Source organism: Budorcas taxicolor, chromosome 13, assembly GCF_023091745.1.
Source record: "Budorcas taxicolor isolate Tak-1 chromosome 13, Takin1.1, whole genome shotgun sequence".
NCBI classification, from domain to species: domain Eukaryota; kingdom Metazoa; phylum Chordata; class Mammalia; order Artiodactyla; family Bovidae; genus Budorcas; species Budorcas taxicolor.
The window spans coordinates 2,651,001-2,676,928 of NC_068922.1; the positions used below are offsets into that span (position 1 = coordinate 2,651,001).

The 25,928-nt window shown below is 41.2% G+C and overlaps 1 protein-coding gene across 1 annotated transcript in view; it reads left to right on the forward strand.

Annotated features, from left to right (window-relative positions):
• The window catches only part of PLCB4 (phospholipase C beta 4), a 291,829-nt gene that overhangs the window by 212,545 nt on the left and 53,356 nt on the right, over positions 1–25,928 (forward strand). The window contains exons 24-26 of the mRNA XM_052650707.1: positions 10,692–10,794; positions 13,459–13,623; positions 16,729–16,933. Of these exons, the coding sequence (XP_052506667.1) occupies positions 10,692–10,794; positions 13,459–13,623; positions 16,729–16,933 (473 nt within the window). The remainder of the gene's footprint in view (positions 1–10,691; positions 10,795–13,458; positions 13,624–16,728; positions 16,934–25,928) is intronic.

Below are 25,928 nucleotides of genomic sequence, written 5' to 3' on the forward strand. Positions count from 1 at the left end.
GAGATTGGAATGAAAACTGACCTTTTCCAGTCCTGTGGCCACTGCTGAGTTTTCCAAATTTGCTGGCATATTGAGTGCAGCACTTTCACAGCATCATCTTTCAGGATTTGAAAGAGCTCCACTGGAATTTCATCATCTCCACTAGCTTTGTTCATAGTGATGCTTTCTAAGGCCTACTTGACTTCACATTCCAGGATGTCTGGCTCTAGGTGAGTGATCACACCATCATGATTATCTGGGTCATGAAGATCTTTTTTGTATAGTTCTTCTGTGTATTCGTGCCACCTCTTCTTAATATCTTCTGCTTCTGTTAGGTCCATACCATTTCTGTCCTTTGTTGAGCCCATCTTTGCATGAAATGTTCCCTTGGTATGTCTAATTTTCTTGAAGAGATCTCTAGTCTTTCCCATTCTGTTGTTTTCCTCTATTTCTTTGCATTGATCGCTGAGGAAGGCTTTCTTATCTCTCGTGCTATTCTTTGGAACTCTGCATTCAGGTGCCTATGTCTTTCCTTTTCTCCTTTGCTTTTTGCTTCTCTTCTTTTCACAGCTATTTGTAAGGCCTCCTCAGAGAGCCATTTTGCTTCTTTGCATTTCTTCTCCATGGGGATGGTCTTGATCCGTGTCTCCTGTACAATGTCATCAGACACTCGGTGTATCAGATCTAGTCTCTTAAATGTGTTTCTCACTTCTACTGTATAATCATGAGGAATTTGATTTAGGTCATACCTGAATGGTCTAGTGGTTTTCCCAACTTTCTTCAATTTAAGTCTGAATTTGGCAAGGAGTTCATGATCTGAGCCACAGTCAGCTCCCAGTCTTGTTTTTGCCTACTGTATAGAGCTTCTCCATCTTTGGCTGCAAAGAATATAATCAGTCTGATTTTGGTGTTGACCATCTGGTGATGTCCATGTGTAGAGTCTTCTCTTGTGTTGTTGGTTGAGGGTGTTTGCTACGACCAGTGCATTCTCTTGGCAAAACTCTATTAGCCTTTGCCCTGCTTCATTCCATACTCCAAGGCCAAATTTTTTCTGTTACGCCAGGTGTTTCCTGACTTCCTACTTTTGCATTCCAGTCCCCTATAATGAAAAGGACATCTTTTTTGGGTGTTGGTTCTAAAAGGTCTTGTAAATCTTCATAGAACTGTTTAACTTCAGCTTCTTCAGCATTACTGGTCGGGGCATAGACTTGGATTGCTATGATATTGAATGATTTGCCTTGGAAACGAACAGAGATCATTCTGTCGTTTTTGAGATTGCATCCAAGTGCTGCGTTTCGAACTCTTTTGTTGACCATGATGGCTACTCCATTTCTTCTAAGGGGTTCCTGCCCACAGTAGTAGATATAATGTTCATCTGAGTTAAATTCACCATTTCAATCCATTTTAGTTCGCTGATTTCTAGAATATCAGTGTTCACTCTTGCCATCTCCTGTTTGACCACTTCCAATTTGTCTTGATTCATGGAACTGACATTCCAGTTTCCTATGCAATATTGCTCTTTTCAGCATCAGATCTTGCTTCTATCACCAGTCACATCCCACAACTGGGTATTGTTTTTGCTTTGGCTCCATCCCTTCATTCACTCTTTCTGGAGTTATTTCTCCTCTGACCTCCAGTAGCATCTTGGGCACCTACTGACCTGGGGAGTTCCTCTTTCAGTATCCTATCATTTTGCCTTTTCCTACTGTTCATGGGGTTCTCAAGGCAAGAATACTGAAGTGCTTTGCCATTCCCTTTCCAGTGGACCACATTCTGTCAGACCTCTCCACCATGACCCGCCTGTCTTGGGTGGCCCCATGCAGCATGGCTTAGTTTCATTGAGTTAGACAAGGTTGTGGTCCGTGTGATCTGATTGACTAGTTTTCTGTGAGTATGGTTTCAGTGTGTCTGCCCTCTGATGCCCTTTCGCAACACCTACCATCTTACTTGGGTTTCTCTTACCTTGGGCGTGGGGTTTCTCTTACCTTGGACGTGGGGTATCTCTTCACGGCTGCTCCAGCAAAGCGCAGCTGCTACTCCTTACCTATAACGAGGGGTATCTCCTCACGGCCGCCCTTCCTGACCTTGAACGTGGAGTAGCTCCTCTCGGCCCTAATATTTCAATTAGGTTGGTGCAAAAGAATTGAAGTTTTGCATTGTTGAACTTTACTATTTGATACTGAATACATTCTTAAATAAATCTGGTTATGTTATGCATCATTAATGTACATTTCTCCCTTAATGTTTTTTTCCTAATGACTTATTACTTAATGTTTATTTTATATTTATTTTCGACTATAGAAATGATGTTAGACCAAAAGCAAATTTGACTGATTTTTTTATTCAATTTCAAAATGTGTCGGAAAGCAGTGGAGACAACTCACAACATCAACAATGCATTTGGCCCAGGAACTGCTAATGAACATTGAGTGTGGTGGTGGTTCAGAAGTTTTGGAAAGGAGAAAAGGGAGATGAGTAGCATAGTGGCTGGCCATCAGAAGTTGACAGCAGCCAACTAAGAGCATTTGTCAAAGCTGATCCTCTTGTAACTACCCAAGAAGTTGGCAGAAGAACTCGTTGTCGACCCTCTGTGGCCATCTGGCATTTGAAGCAAATTGGAAAGGTGATAAAGCTCTATAAGTGGGTACCTCAGGAGCTAACTTAACGTCAAAAACATCGTTGTTTTGAAGTGTTGTCTTCCCTTACTGTACACAACAACAGCAAACTATTTCTCAATCAGATTGTGACATGCAATAAGTGGATTTTATATGACAACTGGCGACAGCCAGCTCAGTGGTTGGAAGGCGAAGAAGCTCTGAAGACTTCCCAAAGCCAAACTTGCCCCCCAAAAAGACCATGGTCACTGTTTGGTGGTCTGCTCCCCGTCTGATCCACTACAGCTTTCTGAATCCCAGCAAAACCATTACATCTGAGAAGTACGCTCAGCAAATCGATGAGATGCACTGAGAGCTGCAAAGTCTGCAGCCAGCCCTGGTCGACAGAAAGGCCTCAGGTCTTCTCCATGACAATGCCCGACTGCGTAGCTCACAACCAACGCTTCAAAAGTTGAACGCATTGGGCTACGAAGTCTTGCCTCATCCACCATATTCATCTGACCTCTCGCCAACCAACTACCACTTCTTCAAGCATCTGGACAACTTTTGGCAGGGAAATCCTTCAACAACCAGCAGGAGGCAGAAAATGCTTTCCAAGAGTTTGTCAAATCCTGAAGCATGATTTTTATGCTATAAGAATAAACAAACTTATTTCTCATTGGCAAAAATGCGTTGGTTATAATGGTTCCTACTTTGATTAATAAAGATGTGTTTGAACCTCATTATAATGATTTAGAATTCATGGTCCAAAACTATAATTACTTTTGTACCAAGCTACTATCTCTCAATAAAACAGGGGAGAAAAAAGAAATTAAAATTATGGTTCCAACGAAAACAGTTCAATACATGCTTAGAGTATTTTTTAAGCTGCCCTGTTATTTAGTGCCAAACATTGAGAACCAGGAGACTGTGTACATAAATTGATGGGTGGGTCCCAGTGGGGGCTGAGGCCCCAGGGGCAGCCATGGTAGAGGGCATACGAGTCCTTGGCACTAGCCCAACCAGGTCTTCCACAGGCTGATGTTGCCCTAGGCAGGTAGATGAGGCCCTGAATCTCAATTTCCTGCTGATAAAATGAAGCCAGTGATACCCGTCACCCCACGTTTGCTGTGGCAGCTCAGTGAGTTTGAACTGAATGTGTGCATTTGATGTCCTTTACTAACTGCAAATTTCTGTGGAAAAGTGAAGTTAAAGAAAAGCTACAGCTCATATGGCTGATGACAGGCAGAGATCACAGACTGTTGAAAAAGCCTCTTCACAGCAGTTCTGTGAGGAGCCTGGGGAGCGAGGTGGGGTGGGCAGAGCGGTCCTTGTGTCCACACCAGCTGTGACCCTCCCAGAGCCTTCACCTGGCTCAGAACAGGCTTTTCACCCTCCTCAGGAGTCCAGTGGCTCCTCCTGCCCAGACACGGGGTGGGAATCATTTCTATGAAAAAGGGGCCCCAGTGTTACCGAACCAAACCTGTCCACCTGTCCACACTCAGCAAAGTCCGTCAGTGGTGGGCTGTGCTGAAGCAACTTCCAGCGTTTGTTCTAAGACCCCAGGCAAGAGAATGGGTGACTCCTGTTTTAATGCCCCACCCCCACCCCCGCCCACCAGACAGCAAAGCATTGTTAAAGGCCAGGTGAAGTGGGTGGGGATCTGTTTTACCATAGTTCACATGCTCAGTGTCTCACCTTCTGCACTGTTTATTGCAAAATCCATTCATGAACAAGGATGGTGCTGTGTTAGCCTGGCTTTTCCAGTGGTCATGTATGGACATGAGAGTTGGACCATAAAGAAGGCTGAGTGCTGAAGAATTGATGCTTCTGAACTGTGGTGTTGGAGAAGACTCTTGAGAGGCCCTTGGACTGCAAGGAAATCGAAACAGTCAAATCCTAAAGGAAACCAATCCTGAATGTTCATTAGAAGGACTGATGTTGAAGCTGAAGCTCCAATACTTTGGCCACCTGATATGAAGAACCGACTCATTAGAAAAGACCCTGATGCTGGGAAAGATTGAAGGCAGGAGGAGAAGGGGATGACAGAGGATGAGGTGGTTGGATGGCATCACCGATGCAATAGACATGAGTTTGAGCAAGCTCCGGGAGTTGGTGAAGGACAGGGAAGCCTGGCATGCTGCAGTCCATGGGGTTGCAAAGAGTGAGACACGACTGAGCAACTAAACAACAGTGTTAGCCTGGATTCTGTGCCTGTGTGTCCGTTTTTCAGAGGGACTGAAAAATCTGACCATTCCCTGGGGCATCAGGACTACAGGAGGCATGAACAATAAGTCTCCTGTCCCCCTGCACCTCCCCTTTCCTCCACACCCAGCCTGGAGGCAGAGCTCTTGCCCGCAGGGCTGAGAGAAGCAGTCTTTCCTGACTGTGCTGTGCTCCTGAGGAGTTGTAGCTGGCAGCAGAGATGGGCCGGCCATGAAGGACGCGCTTCGCGCAGGGGCATCAGAGGTACCCTGGGGCTTTCACCCCACTGCCTTTGTCTTGCTCCTGCCCACCTGCAGGGAATTTTAAAAAATCCTTGTGGGCTGTGTCTGAGGGTTTCTGTAAAGAGATGTTCTGTGTCTTTTAGGCCTACGGTGGCAAACAGTACTTGTAGAAAACCCTGAATCTCACAGCAGTAACCAAACATCAGAAACTTACTTGGGACTCCCTGTCTGGTCTGTAGGCAGTTTGTTTAGGAGGCCTGTAAGTGTGATTTTTACCAGGAAGTGAGCAGTAGTTTATTACAGGCTCATTTTTAAAGTTGGAAAAGCAGCAAGTACTTCTACACCTTCTAATAAAACAAAATAGAGCAAACTAATTTCCCAAGTCTTTCCAGGCTTTTGGAGGAAACCCGACAGTTGCTATCAAAATACTGTGATATTTTATGATTCAAAGGTACACACTTTTTAAATGACTTTGTCAAGTTAGAATGAATCTTAAGATCCGTGGCAACTTTCTGTTAATCAGCACCATTTTGCTTGCTTGCTGGTAAATAAAATGAGGGCATGTTGATAGCATCTCAGATGTGGTGAAGCAGGATGAACTTTCTTGTCCCACTATACTTGATTCTGTAAGTCCTGTCCTCCACCTGGCTGAAAGCCTTTCTCTCCTGCCCTTGCCTCCAAGGCCTTTGAAGTCCACAGAGAATTCTTACATCAATTCACTTGCCATTGACTTTAGACTTGCCCTGTGGCCATCACACAGACCTGGATGTTTGGAATGGGTTCATTTCCCGCACCTAAAAACACCAGGCAGGACCAGCTATGTAGTCTGTGGGACCCAAGTGCTCTGTGTTCACAAATCATTAAGGATCGGGAGAGTAGCCGCCGAGCACTAAGCCAAGCAGGAAGCTCTGCGGTGGCACAAGCTCCACCCTCAGAGCCAGGACCCCAGCTTCTGCTTGCCCATCAGTGCCCAGGGGCCCGTGACCTATGCCACCCCTAGGTCATGAGTGGCAGTCTCTGCTGCCTTAGGCCCCAAATAGACAGTTGTTCAAGACGAGCTCGCTAAGGGTCAGCCCCAAGCCAGGGATCTGTCAAATTTCTGAAGCTAAATCCAGCCTCTGAATTAGAATTTCAGGTGTGAAGTAGAAAAGACTAGGAAAAAAGCATTGCTTTGCCAAGCAAAGGGGCCACATCAGGCTAATGCCCTCAAAAGTGTGTTGCAACCCAGAGTGGGTATTTAGTAGTTTTATAGAAATGGTTCAAAGAGGGCATGACCAGCCCATGGGCATTCTTCTGACTGGTTGGTGTTGCTGTAATTGAGAGTCCGCATCATCAATCTTCTGGTTCCAGCCTGTCTGGGGTCTGCATGCTTGTAGGCAGCTTGCAATTAATTTCTCCCGCCTTGTGTTTCGGTATCTGCAAAACAGCTCAAAAGTATTGTTATGTTTATCTCTTGAGGGGGAACCAGGGCCTTGCCACAAGGCTTTTCTATTGTTTCTTTTTTTCTTTCTTTTTTTTTTCTATTGTTTCTTGACTGCTTCTCCCTTATCTCCGCATCCCCTCCCATCCCTAATAAGGAACTGTTTGAGTCTGCTTATTGGAAGCCAGTGCTGCCTCCCTGTGAAATCTAGAACTGTCATGCATTACCTCCCCGTGTAGCTGATGTCTGATGCTTCGCCAGACAAAGCTGGTAGGCTTCCTTGGAAAAATATGTGAAGAATTGTATTTACTCATCTACTTGAGCTTTTGCTGTCTTATATTTTTCAGTGATTAATGCTGGCTACAAAAAAAGGCCCAAATCTAAAACTCTACAAACATAGAAAACAGTATGTTCTATGCAGTTAGAGAGCTTTTATGTTAATATCACAGGTTGTATCCTCCTGGAAACAGGTTGAATGTTCAAAGTCATCTTTAATATTTGAACAATTTTATAAACTTTCTGTATCCTTGATTTAAAAATCAGTGTCATTGCTATATATGAAATAGATAATCAATAGGAACCTACTGTATACCACAGGGAACTCCACTTAATTCTCTGTAGTAACGTATATGGGAAAAGAATCTGAAAAAGAATATATATAATTACATAACTAACTCACTTTGCTGTACACCTGTAACTAACACAACATAAATCAGCTATATTCTAATATAAAATTTTAAAAATGTTTAAATAAAATAAAAATCAGTATTGTCCTCAGAGGCTCTTTATTGCTGGTTACATCCAAATGGAATGTGGGTCTGTTTATTACCATGTTTTGTTCAGACTTAGAAGATAACAAAGAATGTCAGCTTTGTCAAAACCGTAAACATGACTGTAAACTTTTCTTTAAGGAAAAATATCATGTTTTAGAATTCCCCTTGGTTGCATTTTAAAGAATAGTAATAGATTTAACATCATCTACAGTTAAAACTTATAAAAGTTATAGTTTAAGGGGTATGAAAGATTTGGTCCCAAATTATGATTCTTTTACATCTAAAAACAAACCTATGGTTTGGGGGAAAGTGCTTTAATTTTCTGCTCATGTGAAGTGAGAGTCGCTCAGTAGTGTCTGATTCTTTGCAACCCCATGAACTATACAGTCCATGGAATTCTCCAGGCCAGAATACTGGAGTGGGTGGCCTTTCCCTTCTCCAAAGGATCTTCCCAACCCAGGAATTCCCAATCCCGGTCTCCCACATTGTAGGCAGATTGTTTACCAGCTGAGCCACAAGGGAAGCCCAAGAATACTGGAGTGGGTAGTCTATCCCTTCCCCAGGGGATCTTCCCCACCCAAGAGTCCAACCAGAGTCTCCCACATTGCAGGCAGATTCTTTACCAACTGAGCTATCAGGGAAGTCGATAGCTCATATTTTTTCTCATATTAGTATGTAATTTTCCTATCTATAATTATTGTCATTAAAAAAAAAAATGTTTTGGAGAGATGGAGTTCTTTGACATAGTTTGAGGAAAGTTATGAAATCCAGCCAGAGTGTGATTCTGTGACCATACCCAATGGGGATAAGGGGCAGACAGTGCTGAGGATCAATTTAAAAACTCTTTAATCATACAAGAAAGAAAACCCATACTCTTCATCTGTCACCTTGTAACATCTCCTGCCCCCATCCCAGCCTTAAGCAACTGCTGATCTACACACTGTCACTACATTTTTGCCTGTTCTGCACATTTCATGTAAATGGACTCGTATAATATGTGACCTTTTTATGACTGTCTTCAACATTTGCAAGGTTCCCCTATGTTGTACTGTGCCTCAGTACTTTATGTTATTTCTTTTTGTTACTGAAATAATTTTATTTCTTACTATTATTTTGCCATTGTGTGGATATACCTCATCTTGTATGTCCATTCATCTTTTGCTAGAAATTTGAATTGTTCCATCTTTTGGTTATTACGAATAATGTTGCTATGAAGCTTCATGTGCAGGTTTTTGTGTGAGCATATGTTTTCACTTTTCTTGGGTATACACATAAGAGAAGAATCGCTGGGTCGTACGGTAACTCTGTGTAAGTGATGAATTCTAGACTGTTTTCCACAGTGGCTGCATCATTTTACATTCCCACCGGCAATGTTGAGTGGGGGCTCCAATTTCTCCATTTTCTCACCCACATCCACATCAATTTTCTTTTTCTTTTTTCCTATTGCCCTCCTAGTGTGTGTTCAGTTCGTTTCAGTTCAGTTCAGTTGCTCAGTCGTGTCCGAGTCTTGCGACCCCATGGACCGCAGCATGCCAGGCCTCCCTGTCCATCACCAACTCCCAGAGTTTACTCAGACTCATGTCCATTAAGTTGGTGATGCCATCCATCTCATCCTCTGTCATCCCGTTCTCCTCCTGCCTACTGTGTGTAATGGTATCTCATTGTGATGCTGGCTTGAATTTCTCTCATGACAAATGATATTAAGCATCTTTTCAAGTGCTTGCAGGCCATTTGTTTATCTTATTCGGAGAACTGTCTATTCAGATCCTTTACCCGTTTTTTAACTGAGTTATTTGTTCTTCATATATTTTAGATACAAGTCGCTTATCAGATAAATGATTTCTAAATATTTTCTCCCATTCTATGATTTGTCTTTTCACTTCTTTGATAATGTTCTTTGAGTGCAAAAATATGATGAAGTCAAGTTTATGTATTTTTTCTCTCACTGCTTATACTTTTGAAATTATGTCTTAAGAATGCATTGTCAAATTCTGACTCACAAAGGTTTACCCATATATTTTCTTCTAAGAGTTTTATAGTTATAGCTTTTTACAGTTAAGTCTTTGATCCATTTTGAGTTAATTTTTCTTTATGATGTGAAAGAAGGAAGTAATTTTAGTCTTTTGCATGTGGCTATTCAGTTGACCTAGCATCATTTGTTTAAAGACTATTCTTTCCCCTGCTGGGTAGTCTTGGCATCCTTGTCAAAAATCATTTGCATAGATATGAAATTATTTCTGAACTCCCAATTCTGTCTCATTAATTTATGTGTTAATCTTTTTTTCCCATTACCAAGCTGCTTTGGCTACTGTTGCTGTGTAGAGAGTTTTGAAATTAGAAGTATGAGACCTGCAACTTAGTCCTTTATTAAGATTGTATTGAGAATTCTTGGTCTTGAGTTTCCATGTGAATTTGAGGATCAGCTTGTCAATTTCTGTAAAGAACCCAGATGGGATTTTGATAGAGATTGTATTGGATCTGTATAGTAATTTGAGAGTAGTGCCATCTTAACAATATTAAGTCTTCTGATCCATAAACACAAGATATCGTTCCATTCATTTAGTTCTTTTAAAATTTTCCTCAGCAATGTTTTTTGATTTTCAAAGTACATGTACTTATTTTGTTAAATGTATTTCTAAGTATCTTATTCTTTTAGGTGCCATTATAAATGCAATTATTTACTTAATTTTGTTTTTAGATTGTTCATTGCTTGGTGCATATAAATAAAATTGGGTTTTATTTTTTATAGAACTCATTTATTAATTCTAATAGCTTTTTAGTACACTCTGTAGGATTTTCTATAAACAAGATCATGTTGTCTGCAAATAGAAATAGTTTTACTTCTTTCCAATCTAGATACCTTTTATTTCATCTTCTTGCCTAATTATCCTCACTAGAATTAGAGACCTCCAACTGAAACCACATTTCATTTGATTATGAAAATACATAGCAATCTATAGTAATGTTAGCGGTATATCTGACACCAATATAAATCACAGATATTTTTATATCTCATTATAATTGTTAGAGATCTCTCAATATAGTTTTATGATTATCAGTACTTTGAAACTATGCTAATTATCAAACTTGCCATTAGATCCCATAATTTAATATATTAAGTAAAACAATAAAGACATTTTCCATATTTTCATAGCTGTAGCTCATATAATTGGTTTTTCATTGTTATTCTTTGCATTTTATTTTGTGCATGTAAGAGCATCAAGTTCCAGAGAAGATAAAAGTGTCAGGAAATCACAGATGTCCTGGAGCCTGGATCTAAAGAACATTTCCTCTTCCCTGTTCCTTGTTGGGGTCATCCATAGGACAGGGTTATTCTCTTCAATTCTTGGGATCCTCCACCTAAAAGCCTATTTCCTAAGTTAGAAATGGGGATAAAGATGTAGTCAGTGTCTTAATTGTGATTTTCTCAGTCTTTATAAAGAGACTAGTAAACTCCTCTGTGCTTTTGTCCCGCCAGGTACCTTCTCAAGCCAGATTTCATGAGACGGCCCGATCGAACATTCGACCCTTTCTCTGAAACGCCTGTTGACGGGGTTATTGCAGCCACTTGCTCCGTGCAGGTACGTCTCCTGCTCACCACAGAACAGTGTAAAAGAGTCGATCCAGGAGGTCTTGGAAAAGCCTTGAAAAATTGCAATTAAAATATTTAATGTCAAGTTGCAAGATCCACGCATTGCTCTCAACTTTAACATCTTTTTCCTTGAGATACATTTTTTTCTACTAATGAAATTATTAGCTACTTTTCATCAAAAAATACCAGATCAAAAAGTACCCAGTGGAGAATGTGGAGCAATGGGAACTCTTGGCCGTTGATGGTGGAAATGCAAAATCGTACAACCACTTTGGAAAACAGTTGGGTGGTTTCTCCCAAAACTCAATGCTCTCTTTACATGTGATCCAGCAGTTATACACCTTGGTATTTACGCAAACAAATTAAAAATTCACATCCATGTGAAAACTTACACAGGGATGTTTGCAGCAGCTTTATTCATACTTGATAAAATTTTGAAAGTAACCAATGTGCCACTTAGTGGGTGAATGGATAAAGAAGCAATGAATGGTATGTCCAGAGAGTGGAATATTACTTAATTCTAAAAAGAAGTGAGCTATCAGGTCATGAAAAGACATGGATGAAACAAATGAACATTCAGTTCAGTTCAGTCGCTCAGTCGTGTCCAACTCTTTGCAACCCCATAAACCACAGCACACCAGGCCTCCCTGTCCATCACCAACTCCCAGAGCTTACCCAAACTCATGTCCATTGAGTCGGTGATGCCATCCAACCATCTCATCCTCTGTCATCCTCTTCTCCTCCCGCCTTCAATCTTTCCCAGCATCAGAGTCTTTTCCAGTGAGTCAGTTCTTCACATCAGGTGGCCAAAGTATTGGAGTTTCAGCTTCAACATCAGTCCTTCAAATTAACACTCAGGACTGATTTTCTTTGGACTTGTTGGATCTCCTTGCAGTCCAAGGGACTCTCAAGAGTCTTCTCCAACACCACAGTTCAAAAGCATCAATTCTTCGGTGCTCAGCTTTCTTCACAGTCCAACTCTCACATCCATACATGACCACTGGAAAAACCATAGCCTTGACTAGACGGACCTTTGTTGGCAAAGTAATGTCTCTGCTTTTTAATATGCTGTCTAGGTTGGTTATAACTTTTCTTCCAAGGAGTAATCATCTTTTAATTTCATGGCTGCAGTCACGATCTGCAGTGATTTGGGAACCCCAAAAAATAAAGTCTGCCACTGTTTCCACTGTTTCCCCATCTATTTGCCATGAAGTGATAGGACTGGATGCCATGATCTTAGTTTTCTGAAAATTTAGTTTTAAGCCAACTTTTCACTCTCCTCTTTCACTTTCATCAAGAGGCTTTTTAGTTCTTCGCTTTCTGCCATAAGGGTGGTGTCATCTGCATATCTGAGGTTATTGATATTTCTCCCAGAAATCTTGATTCCAGCATGTGCTTCATCCATCCAGTGAATGAACATTACTAAGTGAATAAAGCTAGTCTGAAAAAATAACATACTGTTTGATTCCAACTAAATAAAATTATGGAAAAAGGCAAAACTATAAAGATGGTTTAAAAAAAAAAAAGACCAAGAATTGTGGGGAGGGATTAACAGGCAGAGTACAAAGGATTTTAGGGCAGTGAAACCATTCTGTATGATTCTATGATAATGGATACATGTGATTATATTTACAATTTTTTCCAAATCCATTAAGTGTACACCAGAGTAAACTCTGAATGTAAGCTATTGCTTTGGATGATAATGAAGTATCAATACAGGTTCACTGATTATAACAAATAAGCTACTGAGATGTGAGGTATCCATAGTGAGGATATTGTGGATGAGAGGACAGAAGCACTATAATTTCTTATCAATTTTGCTGTAAACAGAAACTGCTCTAAAAAATAAAGCATATTAATGAAAAAAATACCTGCTATATGATTACATTGATACAGAATTCTAGAAAATGCAAACTAATGTAAAGTAATAGAAAATAGATCAGTAGTTTCCTCTAGACCGAGAGAAGAAGGGATGGGTTACAAAAGGGTACAAAGGATCTTTGGGAATTGATGGAAAATTTTTTTGCCTTAATATTGGTGACAGTTTTATAGATGTGCTCATATGTCAGAAGTGATTTCATTGTACACTCTAAACATGTACAATTTATTTAATGTCAGTTATATCTGGAAAACTGTTTCATAATGATTAGCTATTAGATAATGTGAAAAAACTTAATAATTAGCTATAATTATTTGAAAATAGGTCAAAAAAAGTCTTTCCATAGCTTTATAATAGATAGAAGAGGTAATATACATGACTCATATAATACAAAAAATAGTTGTCTGCAGCATCTTAACCTAAGTGCCCACACCTGTGGAATGAAGCAGTCAATACTGCTTTAAAAAATAAAAATAACACTGTCCTGTCTGTCAATTGTCAATATCAGTTTAACATTTTAGAGTTACTTTTCTTCCTTTGTGTCTCCTTGTAAGACTTCTGAAAGAATTCAATAAAAGTGAATTTTAGAACTATGAAAGGATCTTAAGGCATATTTGAATTGACCACTTCAGTTTAGTAAGGAATGAATACATTATTTCCAGAGATAATCGAATTTCTAAAGACGAACAGAGACTTTCTCCCTGCCAGATTATTCTGTTACTGACGATTACACCAGCTTAACTTCTCTTTCCTCCTATTTCTCTTCTGCTCCAGGTCATATCAGGTCAGTTCTTATCAGATAAGAAAATTGGCACATACGTAGAAGTGGACATGTATGGGCTGCCCACGGACACTATCCGAAAGGAGTTCCGCACTCGCATGGTGATGAACAACGGTCTCAATCCCGTTTACAATGAAGAGTCATTTGTGTTTCGGAAGGTAGAGTGTTCTCAACGTGTCAGACTTGCTCCGCTAAGTTAGGAGCCACATGCTAGTGGGGAGATGCTACATGGTGTGCAGACAGTCGCTTAACCCCAGATGTCTTCCACCTGTGCGGATGTTCCGCAGCTGCCACGCGATGATTGTTTCTGCGTGGCCGTGTCCTCTTGGCACTCCTTCCTCCCAGGAGGAGCCCACCTTCCCCACGCAGTGCCCAAGCTCTGGGTTCACAGTGTTCTCAGAGGGAGCCCCGCAGGCAGACACCGTCACACGTGGGAGAGCTCCTCCCTGCCCTGGCAGCTAGTGCCTTGCAATATTCCTTTGGCCAAGAGGGTGGGTAGGGTGTTGCACCAACGAATGTCCTTCAGTGGGTCAGTTGGTATTGTCCTGTGCCTCCAGAAAGTGTGGTCCTGTGTATAATGTGTATAGGTTCTGTGTATAATATGTTATTTTTGTTTTTTGGTTTTTATCTTCATATTATACTTTGACCCTATGGGCTTCCCCAGTGACTCAGTGGTAAAGAATCTGCCTGCAATGCAGCAGACACAGGTTCGATCCCTGGGTCAGGAAGATCCCCTGGAGGAGGGGATTGCAACCCATTCCAATATTCTTGCCAGGAAAATGCCATGGACAGAGGAACCTGCTGGCCTATAGCCCATAGGGTCACAAAGAGTCAGCCATGACTTGAAGTGACTGAGCACACAGACAGATCAGTCATTCTCTATAATGATTCAGGTTTTAATCTTGTAACCATTTTCTCCCATTTGTTTCTCTTTCATCAACCGAAGATATATTGAAAAATCCATGCCCTGGCACTACTATCTCAAAAATGGCTGTTTCTCTCTCACTCGTTCTGTTATCATGCTTTCTTGCTTTCAGAGTGCTTTCTTGCTTCTTCTTTGGCACAGGTTTTCCAAGTGTCTCTGTTCCGTTTGTGTCTTACAACACAGATAATCACCTTTTTATCTTAATGAAAATATGAATTATCAGCCTCAGAACTGGCTGACCAGTTTGCAGAAAGCATATTACAGAAGATAAGTATAGTTCAATGAATCAAGCCATTTTGAGATGTAGGCTTTTCCGATTATGTGAATCCCGTCATCCATGCAACACCCTCCCCCTACCTTTTCACCTTCTCTTCTACAATCAGAGTGTAGAATGAGTTGCATACAGCTGTGATGTGTCTTTTTTTTCTTCCTGGCTTTTCCAGTTTGTTACAGCTGAATCTATTGTCACTATGGCCAGTGTTTTGTGCCAAAAAAATGATCCCTACATACATTTCTGGAAATTCAGAAAGTTGATTTCAGGCTCTGTTTTTTGTTTTTTTTTTTTTATAGTTTTTTATTTTTTTAATTTTAAAATCTTTAATTCTTACATGTGTTCCCAAACATGAACCCCCCTCCCATCTCCCTCCCCATAACATCTCTGTGGGTCATCCCCATGCACCAGCCCCAAGCATGCTGTATCCTACGTCAGACATAGACTGGCGATTCAATTCTTACATGATAGTATACATGACAGAATGCCATTCTCCCAAATCATCCCACCCTCTCCCTCTCCCTCTGAGTCCAAAAGTCCATTATACACAGCTGTGTCTTTTTTCCTGTCTTGCATACAGGGTCGTCATTGCCATCTTTCTAAATTCCATATATATGTGTTAGTATACTGTATTGGTGTTTTTCTTTCTGGCTTACTTCACTCTGTATAATCGGCTCCAGTTTCATCCATCTCATCAGAACTGATTCAGGCTCTGTTTTTGATGCATAGGGAAGTAAACTTGCTTTTTACACACAATATTACTGGCCCCAGAAACAAGAGGCCAATTTTGGATCCTTTCCTGCTCTTCTGAAGTGACATTGCCTTTCATTGATACCAAGTGCTTTAACTTTATTTTCTTTCTTGCTGTTACTGTTTTTCTTCTTTGCATGAATCTCACAGCATAAGCCCCATTCACCAAATGAGGGACAACACGGTGACCAAAGTTGGTTTCACCTTTTCATCTTCATGAACTGGAACTAAATTATAACCTCTAGGCATAAATAAGCAGCCAATTCATTGCCTGGCTTTAGACATAGTGCTCAAGTCAACTAAGGTGTCTTAGCTGCTCATAGCCAATAAATAGAAATTCTTGATTAAAAACATCAGATTTTCTTCTGTCATGTTGCTCATTTATGTCTAAGCAGAGTCTCTGCCGTCTGAGCTCAGATGCTGTGTCTGTGTATTCGGTATGGGGATGGCAAGAGTAGATGTATTGTGCTGTGTGTGCTCAGCTGCTGAGTCGTGGCTGACTCTTTGTGACCCCATGGTCTGTAGCCTGCTGGGCTCCTCTGTCCATGGAATTTTCCAGCAAGAATACTGGAGCAGGTTGCCATTTCCTTCTCCAGGGGATCTTTCTGACCCAAGGATCAAACCCACATCTCTTGAATCTCTTGCATTGACAGGCAGATTCTTTACCACTATGCCACCTGGGAAGACTCAATGTCTTGGGTATATGTTAATGTTTCTAGCTGTCTCATCTTTATTTAATATCCCGAAATGTGTTAAAAACTGAGGAGTGCAAAGAAAAATAATCCAAATTTATATATAAATTGTCTTTTATACATGAGGCATTTCTTCAGAGATCCTTTCCATATTCTCAAAAACAGAGCTCGATGTCAGAAGCAGCCCAGTAATAGACAGATCAAAGGATTTGAAATCAGGTGGCCCAGGATCCAGACCCAGCTGTCACTGGCCATCTTTGACATAAAGGGAAGTCACTTTTCCTCTCCAGGTTTCTTGTTGCTCACCCATTACGTAGGTGGGAATGGGGAACGATGGCAAGGGTTGGATTAGCCATCTTTTATATCCATTCATTACATCGACAATTTTCAGGGACTGATTTCCAGGAAACCTGCTCCCGTTGTCTTTCTCAATGCCGTGGGCACTGTAACTTACACGGTATGCATTAGGAATGTAAATTGACCATCAGCATGTTTGAACCGGGACGGAACCTTTCTGAGCAGTATGGGTATGGTCCAGGTCCCTGGCGTTGAGATTTTGGGAGCTGTGTCCCGCAGATCCATTGAGACAAAGATCAACAAAGACAAGTACCGTTTGTCTTTGCAGGTGATCCTCCCTGACCTGGCTGTCTTGAGGATTGCCGTGTATGACGACAACAACAAGCTGATCGGCCAGAGGATTCTGCCCCTGGATGGCCTCCAAGCAGGCTATCGACACATATCCCTCCGGAATGAGGGAAATAAACCATTATCGCTGCCAACCATTTTCTGCAACATTGTCCTAAAAACATATGTGCCTGATGGATTTGGAGGTAAGTTAGACTTTTAGGTATTGAATATTTTTGTGTATATGTTTTTTTCCCCTAAAATTCAAGATTATAAACTATTTCACCAATGGTTAAAAAAAAATCTGTTCCCACCAATGCTGCCAACCCTGTCTGCTTAAAGAAATCAGGCATAAATAGTTGCCTCGGGTTTCCTAGCAGGAAATGAAAAGGCAAGTCCCACGTCCAAGGTAAGTGAAACCCAAGTAAGATGGTAGGTGCTGCAAGAGGGCATCAGAGGGCAGACACACTGAAACCATAATCACAGAAAACTAGTCAATCTATTCACACTAGGACCACAGCCTTGTCTAACTCAATGAAACTAAGACATGCCCGTGGGGCCACCCAAGACGGGCGGGTCATGGTGGAGAGGTCTTACAGAATGTGGTCCACTGGAGAAGGGAATGGCAAACCACTTCAGTATTCTTGCCTTGAGAACCCCATGAACAGTATGAAAAGACAAAATGATAGGATACTGAAAGAGGAAGTCCCCAGGTCAGTAGGTGCCCAATATGCTACTGAAGATCAGTGGAGAAATAACTCCAGACAGAATGAAGGGACGGAGCCAAAGCAAAAACAATACCCAGTTGTGGATGTGACTGGTGATAGAAGCAAGGTCCAATGCTGTAAAGAGCAATATTGCATAGGAAACTGGAATGTCAGGTCCATGAATCAAGGCAAATTGGAAGTGGTCAAACAAGAAATGGCAAGAGTGAACATCAACATTCTAGGAATCAGCGAACTAAAATGGACTGGAATGGGTGTATTTAACTCAGATGACCATTATATGTACTACTGCAGGCAGGAATCCCTTAGAAGAAATGGAGTACCCATCATGGTCAACAAAGGAGTCTGAAATGCAGTGCTTGGATGCAATCTCAAAAATGACAGAATAATCTCTGTTCATTTCCAAGGCAAACCATTCAATATCACAGTAATCCAAGTCTATGCCCCAACCAGTAATGCTGAAGAAGCTGAAGTTGAACGGTTTTATGAAGACCTATAAGACCTTTTAGAACTAGCACCCAAAAAAGATGTCCTTTTCATTCTAGGGGACTGGAATGCAAAAGTAGGAAGTCAAAAAACACCTGGAGTAACAGGCAAATTTGGCCTTGGAATGTGGAATGAGGCAGGGCAAAGACTAATAGAGTTTTGCCAAGAAAATGCACTGGTCATGGGAAACACCCTCTTCCAACAACACAAGAGAAGACTCTACACATGGACATCACCAGATGGTCAACACCGAAATCAGATTGATTATATTCTTTGCAGCCAAAGATGGAGAAGCTCTATACAGTCAACAAAAACAAGACCAGGAGCTGACTGTGCCTCAGGTCATGAGCTCCTTATTGCCAAATTCAGACTTAAATTGAAGAAAGTAGGGAAAACAGCTAGACCATTCAAGTATGACCTAAATCAAATCCCTTATGATTATACAGTGGAAGTGAGAAATAGATTTAAGGGCCTAGATCTGATATATAGAGTGCCTGATGAACTATGGAATGAGGTTTGTGACATTGTACAGGAGACAGGGATCAAGACCATCCCCATGGAGAAGAAATTCAAAAAAGCAAAATGGCTGTCTGGGGAGGTCTTACAAATAGTTGTGAAAAGAAGAGAAGCAAAAAGCAAAGGAGGAAAGGAAAGATACAAGCATCTGAATGCAGAGTTCCAAAGAATAGCAAGAAGAGATAAGAAAGCCTTCTTCAGTGATCAGTGCAAAGAAATAGAGGAAAAAAACAGGATGGGAAAGACTAGAGATCTCTTCAAGAAAATTAGAGATACCAAGGGAACATTTCATGCAAAGATGGGCTCGATAAATGACAGAAATGGTATGGACCTAACAGAAGCAGAAGATATTAAGAAGAGGTAGCAAAATACACAGAAGAACTGTACAAAAAAGATCTTCACAACCCAGATAATCACGATGGTGTGATCACTCATCTAGATCCAGACATCCTGGAATGTGAAGTCAAGTGGGCCTTAGAAAGCATCACTACGAACAAAGCTAGTGGAGATGATGGAATTCCAGTTGAGCTGTTTCAAATCCTGAAAGATGATGCTGTGAAAGTGCTGCACTCAATATGCCAGCAAATTTGGAAAACTCAGCAGTGGCCACAGGACTGGAAAAGGTCAGTTTTCATTCCAATCCCAAAGACAGGCAATGCCAAAGAATGCTCCAACTACTGCACAATTGTACTCATCTCACACGCTAGTAAAGTAATGCTCAAAATTCTCCAAGCCAGGCTTCAGCAATACCTGAATCGTGAACTCCCTGATGTTCAAGCTGGTTTTAGAGAAGGCAGAAAAACCAGACATCAAATTGCCAACATCCACTGGATCATGGAAAAAGGAAGAGAGTTCCAGAAAAACATCTATTTCTGCTTTATTGACTATGCCAAAGCCTTTGACTTTGTGGATCACAGTAAACTGTGGAAAATTCTTCAAGAGATGGGAATACCAGACCACCTGACCTGCCTCTTGAGAAACCTATATGCAGGTTCAGGAAGCAGCAGTTAGAACTGGACATGGAACCAGAAACTAGTTCCAAATAGGAAAAGGAGTACGTCAAGGCTGTATATTGTCACCCTGCTTATTTAACTTCTATGCAGAGTACATCATGAGAAACGCTGGGCTGGAAGAAGCACAAGCTGGTATCAAGATTGCCGGGAAGAATATCAATAACCTCAGATATGCAGATGACACCACCCTTATGGCAGTAGGTGAAGAGGAACTGAAAAGCTTCATGATGAAATTGAAAGAGGAGAGCGAAAAAGTTGGCTTAAAGCTCAACATTCAGAAAACGAAGATCATGGCATCTGGTCCCATTACTTCATGGGAAATAGATGTAGGAAACAGTGGAAACAGTGTTAGACTTTATTTTTTGGGCTCCAAAATCACTGCAGATGGTGATTGCACCCGTGAAATTAAAAGACGCTTACTCCTTGGAAGGAATGTTATGACCAACCTAGATAGCATATTGAAAAGCAGAGACATTACTTTGCTGACTAAGGTCCGTCTAGTCAAGGCTATGGTTTTTCCAGTGGTCATGTATGGATGTGAGAATTGGACTGTGAAGAAAGCTGAGTGCTGAAGAATTGATGCTTTTGAACTGTGGTGTTGGAGAAGACTCTGGAGAGTCCCTTGGACTGCAAGGAGATCCAACCAGTCCATTCTGAAGGAGATTCAGCCCTGGGATTTCTTTGGAAGGAATGATGCTGAAGCTGAAGCTCCAGTACTTTGGCTACCTCATGCGAACAGTTGACTCATTGGAAAAGACCCTGATGCTGGGAGGGACTGGGGGCAGGAGGAGAAGGGGATGACCGAGGATGAGATGGCTGGATGGCATCACTGACTCAATGGCCATGAGTCTGAATGTACTCCGGGAGTTGATGATGGACAGGGAGGCCTGGTGTGCTGCAGTTCATGGGGTCGGAAGGAGTCGGACATGACTGAGCGACTGAACTGAACTGAACTGAGATTATCTTTAAAATTCTTTATTTAAAAATGCTGTCATTTTATGTTTTTTCAATTTTCGCATATATGTTTCACATATATGTTTGTGAAGAATGCATTTCTACCATCATTCAAAGGAGGAAAGGTGTGAATAATGTAGAGCCATAGACGTCAGTTGGTTTCACTAAAAGGTTTAAATTGAACTCCATTATCAACATTCCTGGACTTTCCCCCAGAATCTACAGGGGAGTTCAATTTCACAAAAAATTCTCAGTCATCAGTCCATAGAAGACCACCTTTGCTTATACCAAAGACATCAATGAAATTTAAAGTGAAAATCACTCAGTAATGTCTGACTCTTTGTGACCCCATGGACTTCTCCATGTGACCCCATGGACCCCATGGAATTCCCCAGGCCAGAATACTGGAGTGGGTAGCCTTTCCCTTCTCGAGGGGATCTTCCCAACCCAGGGATCAAACCCAGGTCTCCCACATTGCAGGCAGATTTTTTACCAGCTGAGACACCAGGGAAGCCTAAGAATACTGGATTGGATAGCCTGTCCATTCTCCAGCAAATCTTTCCAACCCAGGAATTGAACAGGGATCTCCTGCATTACAGGTGGATTCCTTACCAACTGAGCTATCGGGGAAGCCCAAAGTCATCAATGGGAGGAATCAAAAGTTGGACAAAGTCTTAAAGTGAAAGTGAAGATTGCTCAGTCATGTCTGATTCTTCACGATCCCATGGATGGTAGTCTATGGAATTCTCCAGGCGAGAATACTGGAGTGGGTAGCCTTTCCCTTCTCCAGGGGATCTTCCCAGCCCAGAGATCAAACCAGGTCTCCCACATTGCAGGCTGATTCTTTACCAGCTGAGCCACCAGGGAAGCCCAAGAATACTGGAGTGCTTTAAGATCCCTTCTCCAGCAGATCTTCCCAACCCAGGGATTGAACCCAGGTACCCCACATTGCAAGCAGATTCTTTACCAGCTGAGCTCTCAGGGAAGCCCCAAGTCATAGGATTCTGGTAAACCCACATACTAACTTTTTATAACCCCCAACTGAGCCAAGAACATTAAAGGTAAACAAAGATCCTCTATATTCTCAGAGTTCATTGAATCATAAGAAAACAATAGTACAGCGAAGTACATCAGATTAACAGGGGTTCAAGTCCTGACTCTCCACTGCTAGCCAGGTTACCTTGAGATAGTGTTGTCACCTATCAACACCCCCCACCCCATCTTCTGGCCTGTAAAGCTACTGGTATTGTTTCCCTCACAGCCTCCTGTGATGTGTGCTTATCATCACAGTGTATGACACCGCAGGGCATGCCTGCCATGTGTGTGCACAGGAGTGTGTGGCGCCAAATGCAGCTCAGTTTCTGTGCTGTTCTAGTTTGAGGAGCTTTGGGTGATTTTGTTTTGTGTTTTTAATAATGCAGTCTTCTCTGGAGGACAGAGTTTCTGCAACTAATACTCAACATTAACAACCCAATTGTGGGTTCCAAACGTAAAGTCAGCCATGAGGATTTTTCAGTTGCAAAATTGAGAGTAAAGATTCCTTCCTCTTTCCCTTTGTTTTTTTCTCAAAAAAGGAAGCCTATTACAGGTCACAACACAGAGTAACAGTTATGAGCACGTGGCAGACGCTGGGATGGGGTGCTGTGGGCCGGGTGAGCAGGGCAGAAAAGAGACATAGGACCTGTGTGGGTGTCGAGGAGCATGTGATGGCCACGGGGCATCAGCAGATGGATTCAGTCTTGTTCCACATATTTTCACTTAGAAAGCAGTGGTGTGTAATACCTAGTGCATTTTAAAGATAGTTATATAAATAAATGTATTGGAAGACAAAGGTTTTGCCTTTACACATGTTACTTTTCAAATGAAACTCTAACTCATTCTAGGGAAATGGGCTATTCGAATAGAAAAGGGAAAGATACAGTTTTTAGAGCTCCTGCTTTGTGCCAAGCGCTTTACAAAGATGGGGTCCAGAAATGTGAAATTGTTTAGAGTAAATGTGAGCATATGCAGGTGTATGCTGAAGGAATATCTGTGTTTATCATGTAGTTTATGGCTACTGTCAATATTTATAAGTATTGATTGACATCTTTAAAAATAGTCTTATAACTATTCTTTCCTAAGGTATCATTGTAGCATTTCTCTCAAAAGCAATTGAAATTTCTGTATGACATTATCTGTGAAGGGATTCTGCAGTTGATGCAGTTGATGTCTTAGCTTCAGATTTGATGTTCAAAGACTGTTTATTCAGAATTCTCTGGCCATTTCTCACATATGTGAAGAAACCAAGGACAGACATTCTGAGGGTTTATTTAAGGAACTTACCTGAAAATAACAAAATAAGAATATGAGAACTTTTTCCAAATTTCCAGTCTTCTTGACAGCCTCTTGATTCCCACAGTGTGTTTATATTTCATGTGCTTACCTAACCTCCCACATTCATGTCTGAACATTAATGTGCTGAACCAGCACACCAGGTGATCAATAGACCCCCTGTTCACTAGAACATTTACAGTCTTTGTTGATTCTATAGGAAAAAGTTCAAAATGAAATTCTGCACCATTGCACTTCACCAGTTTCTGGGGGAAAAAAAGAAAGTGGTCGATAAACATCTCCAGATTTTTATGTAGCTAAAGAAAGAAAATATGGATGCTTTCATTTATTCTACTAAGATGTTTAGCAGGTTTTACTCTGTAAAAAGCAAAGTAGCTACATATCAGGAAAAAATTCTGATGACATAAAAATTTTAAAAGGGTCATTCATCCAATGCCCAGAATGAACTCTGTTACCATATGGGTCTCTACTTCCTATCTCATTATTCTCTTTACTTTTTAATAAAATTGGATCTTACTGTGGTGTCTCATTTACATTCATATTTCAGAGTCAATTCTTTTCATAATTTTTAGAGTATTTTTCCCATTTCTTGACATTTTTATTGTCTGCTTGAGATTCCGTTTTATGTATGCTATAATTTATCATCTATTGATGTATTGAAGTTAATTCTACTTTTCTTTCTTATGAACAGGATTGCATCTAATAACCCTAAATGTAAAGCTTTGGAAATATTAGTGATTATTTCCTACAGATGAATTCTTTCAAGTGGATTTGTTGCATCAAGAAGTGTTCAGTTCAGTTCAGTCTCTCAGTTGTGTCCAACTCTTTGAGACCCCATGAATCGCAGCACGCCAGGCCTCCCTGTCCATCACCAACTCCCGGAGTTCACTCAGACTCACGGCCATCGAGTCCGTGATGCCATCCAGCCATCTCATCCTCTGTCGTCCCCTTCTCCTCCTGCCCCCTATCCCTCCCAGCATCAGAGTCTTTTCCAATGAGTCAACTCTTCGCATGAGGTGGCCAAAGTACTGGAGTTTCAGCTTTAGCATCATTCCTTCCAAAGAAATCCCAGGGCTGATCTCCTTCAGAATGGACTGGTTGGATCTCCTTGCAGTCTAAGGGATTCTCAAGAGTCTTCTCCAACACCACAGTTCAAAAGCATCAATTCTTCAGCAATCAGCCTTCTTCACAGTCCAACTCTCACATCCATACACGACCACTGGAAAAACCATAGCCTTGACTAGATGGACCTTAGTTGGCAAAGTAATGTCTCTGCTTTTGAATATGCTATCTATGTTGATCATAACTTTTCTTCCAAAGAGTAAGCGTCTTTTAATTTCATGGCTTCAGTCACCATCTGCATATGTATTTAAAGGTCTAGATTGTTGTTGTTTTTCAGGCACTAAATTGTGATGACTCTTTGTGACCCTATGAGTTGTAGCATGCCACGCTCCTCTGTCCTCCACCATCTCCCAGAGTTTGTTCATATGCATGTCAGTGATGTTATCTACCATCTCATCCTCTGCCACCTGCTTCTCCTGTTGCCTTCAATCTTTCCCAGCGTCAGGGACTTTTCCAACGAGTCAGCTCTATGCATCAGGTGGCCAAAGGGCTGGAGCATCACCTTCAGCATCTGTCCTTCCAGTGAATATTCAGGGTTGATTTCCTTTAGGATTGACTGGTTTGATCCCCTTGCAGTCCAAGGGACTCTCAAGAATCACCTCCAGCACCACAATTCGAAACCATCAGTTCTTCGGCGCTCAGCCTTCTTTATAGTCTGACTCATATCCATACATGTCTGCTGGTAAAACAATACTTTGATTATATGGACCTTTGTCAGCAAAGTGATATCTGCTTTTTAATACTCTGTCCAGGTTTGTGATAGCTTTCCTTCCAAGGAACAAGCAAGCATCTTTTAATTTCATGGCTACAGTCACCATCTACAGTGATTTTGGAGCTCAAGAAAATAAAATCTGTCGCTGTTTCCACTTTTTCCCCATCTATTTGCCATGAAGTGATGGGACTGGATGCCATGATCTTACTTTTTTGAACGCTGAGTTTTAAGCCAGCTTTATTCCCCACTTCTTTCCCCCTCATCAAGAGGCTCTTTAGTTCCTTTACTTTCTGCCATTAGAATGGTATCATCTGCATATCTGAGGTTGTTGATATGGCTCTTGGAAATCTTGATTCCAGTTTGTGATTCATCCAGCCTGGCATTTTGTATGATGTATTCTGCATAGAAATTAAGCAGGGTAACAATATATAGCCTTGTCATACTCCTTTCCCAATTTTGAACTAGTCCATTATTCCATGTCTGCTTCTAACTGTTGTGTCTTTACCCGCATACACGTTTCTCAGAAGACAAGTAATGTGGTCTGGTATTCCCATCTCTTTAAACATTTTCCACAGTTTGTTGTAATCCACACAGTCAAAGGCTTTACTGTAGTCAATGAAGCAGAAGTAGACATTTTTCTGGAATTCCTTTGCTTTCTCTATGATCCAGTGAATGTTGGCAATTTGTATCTCTGGCTCTTCTCTTCTAAACTGTACATCTAGAAGTTCTCGGTTAACGTACTGTTGAAGCCTAGCTTGAAGGATTTTGAGCACAGTATGAGCAAGTGAAATGAGTGCAATTGTCCAGTAGTTTCAGCATTCTTTAGCATTACCCTTCTTTGTGACTGGAATGAAAACTGACCTTTTCCAGTCCTTTGGCCACTGCTGAGTTTTCCAAATTTCCTGGCATACTGAGTACAGGACTTTAACAGCATCATCTTTTAGGATTTGAAATAGCTCAGCTGGAATTCTATCACCCCCACTAGCTTTGTTCATATTATTAGTAATGCTTCCTAAGACTCACTTGACTTCACACTCCAGGATGTCTGGCTCTAGGTGAGTGATCACACTATCGTGGTTATCTAGGTCAGTAAGACTTACTTTGTATTGTCCTTCTGTGTATTCTTGCCACCTTTTCTTAATCTCTTCTGCTTCTGTTAGGTCCCTACCATTTCTGTCCTTTATTGTCCCCATCCTTGCATGAAATATTCCCTTGGTATCTCTAATTTTCTTGAAGAGATCTCTAATCTTTCCCATTCTATTTCTTTGCATTGTTCACTTTAAAATACTTTATCTCTCCTTGCTATTCAGATGGATATATCTGCATTCAGATGGATATATCT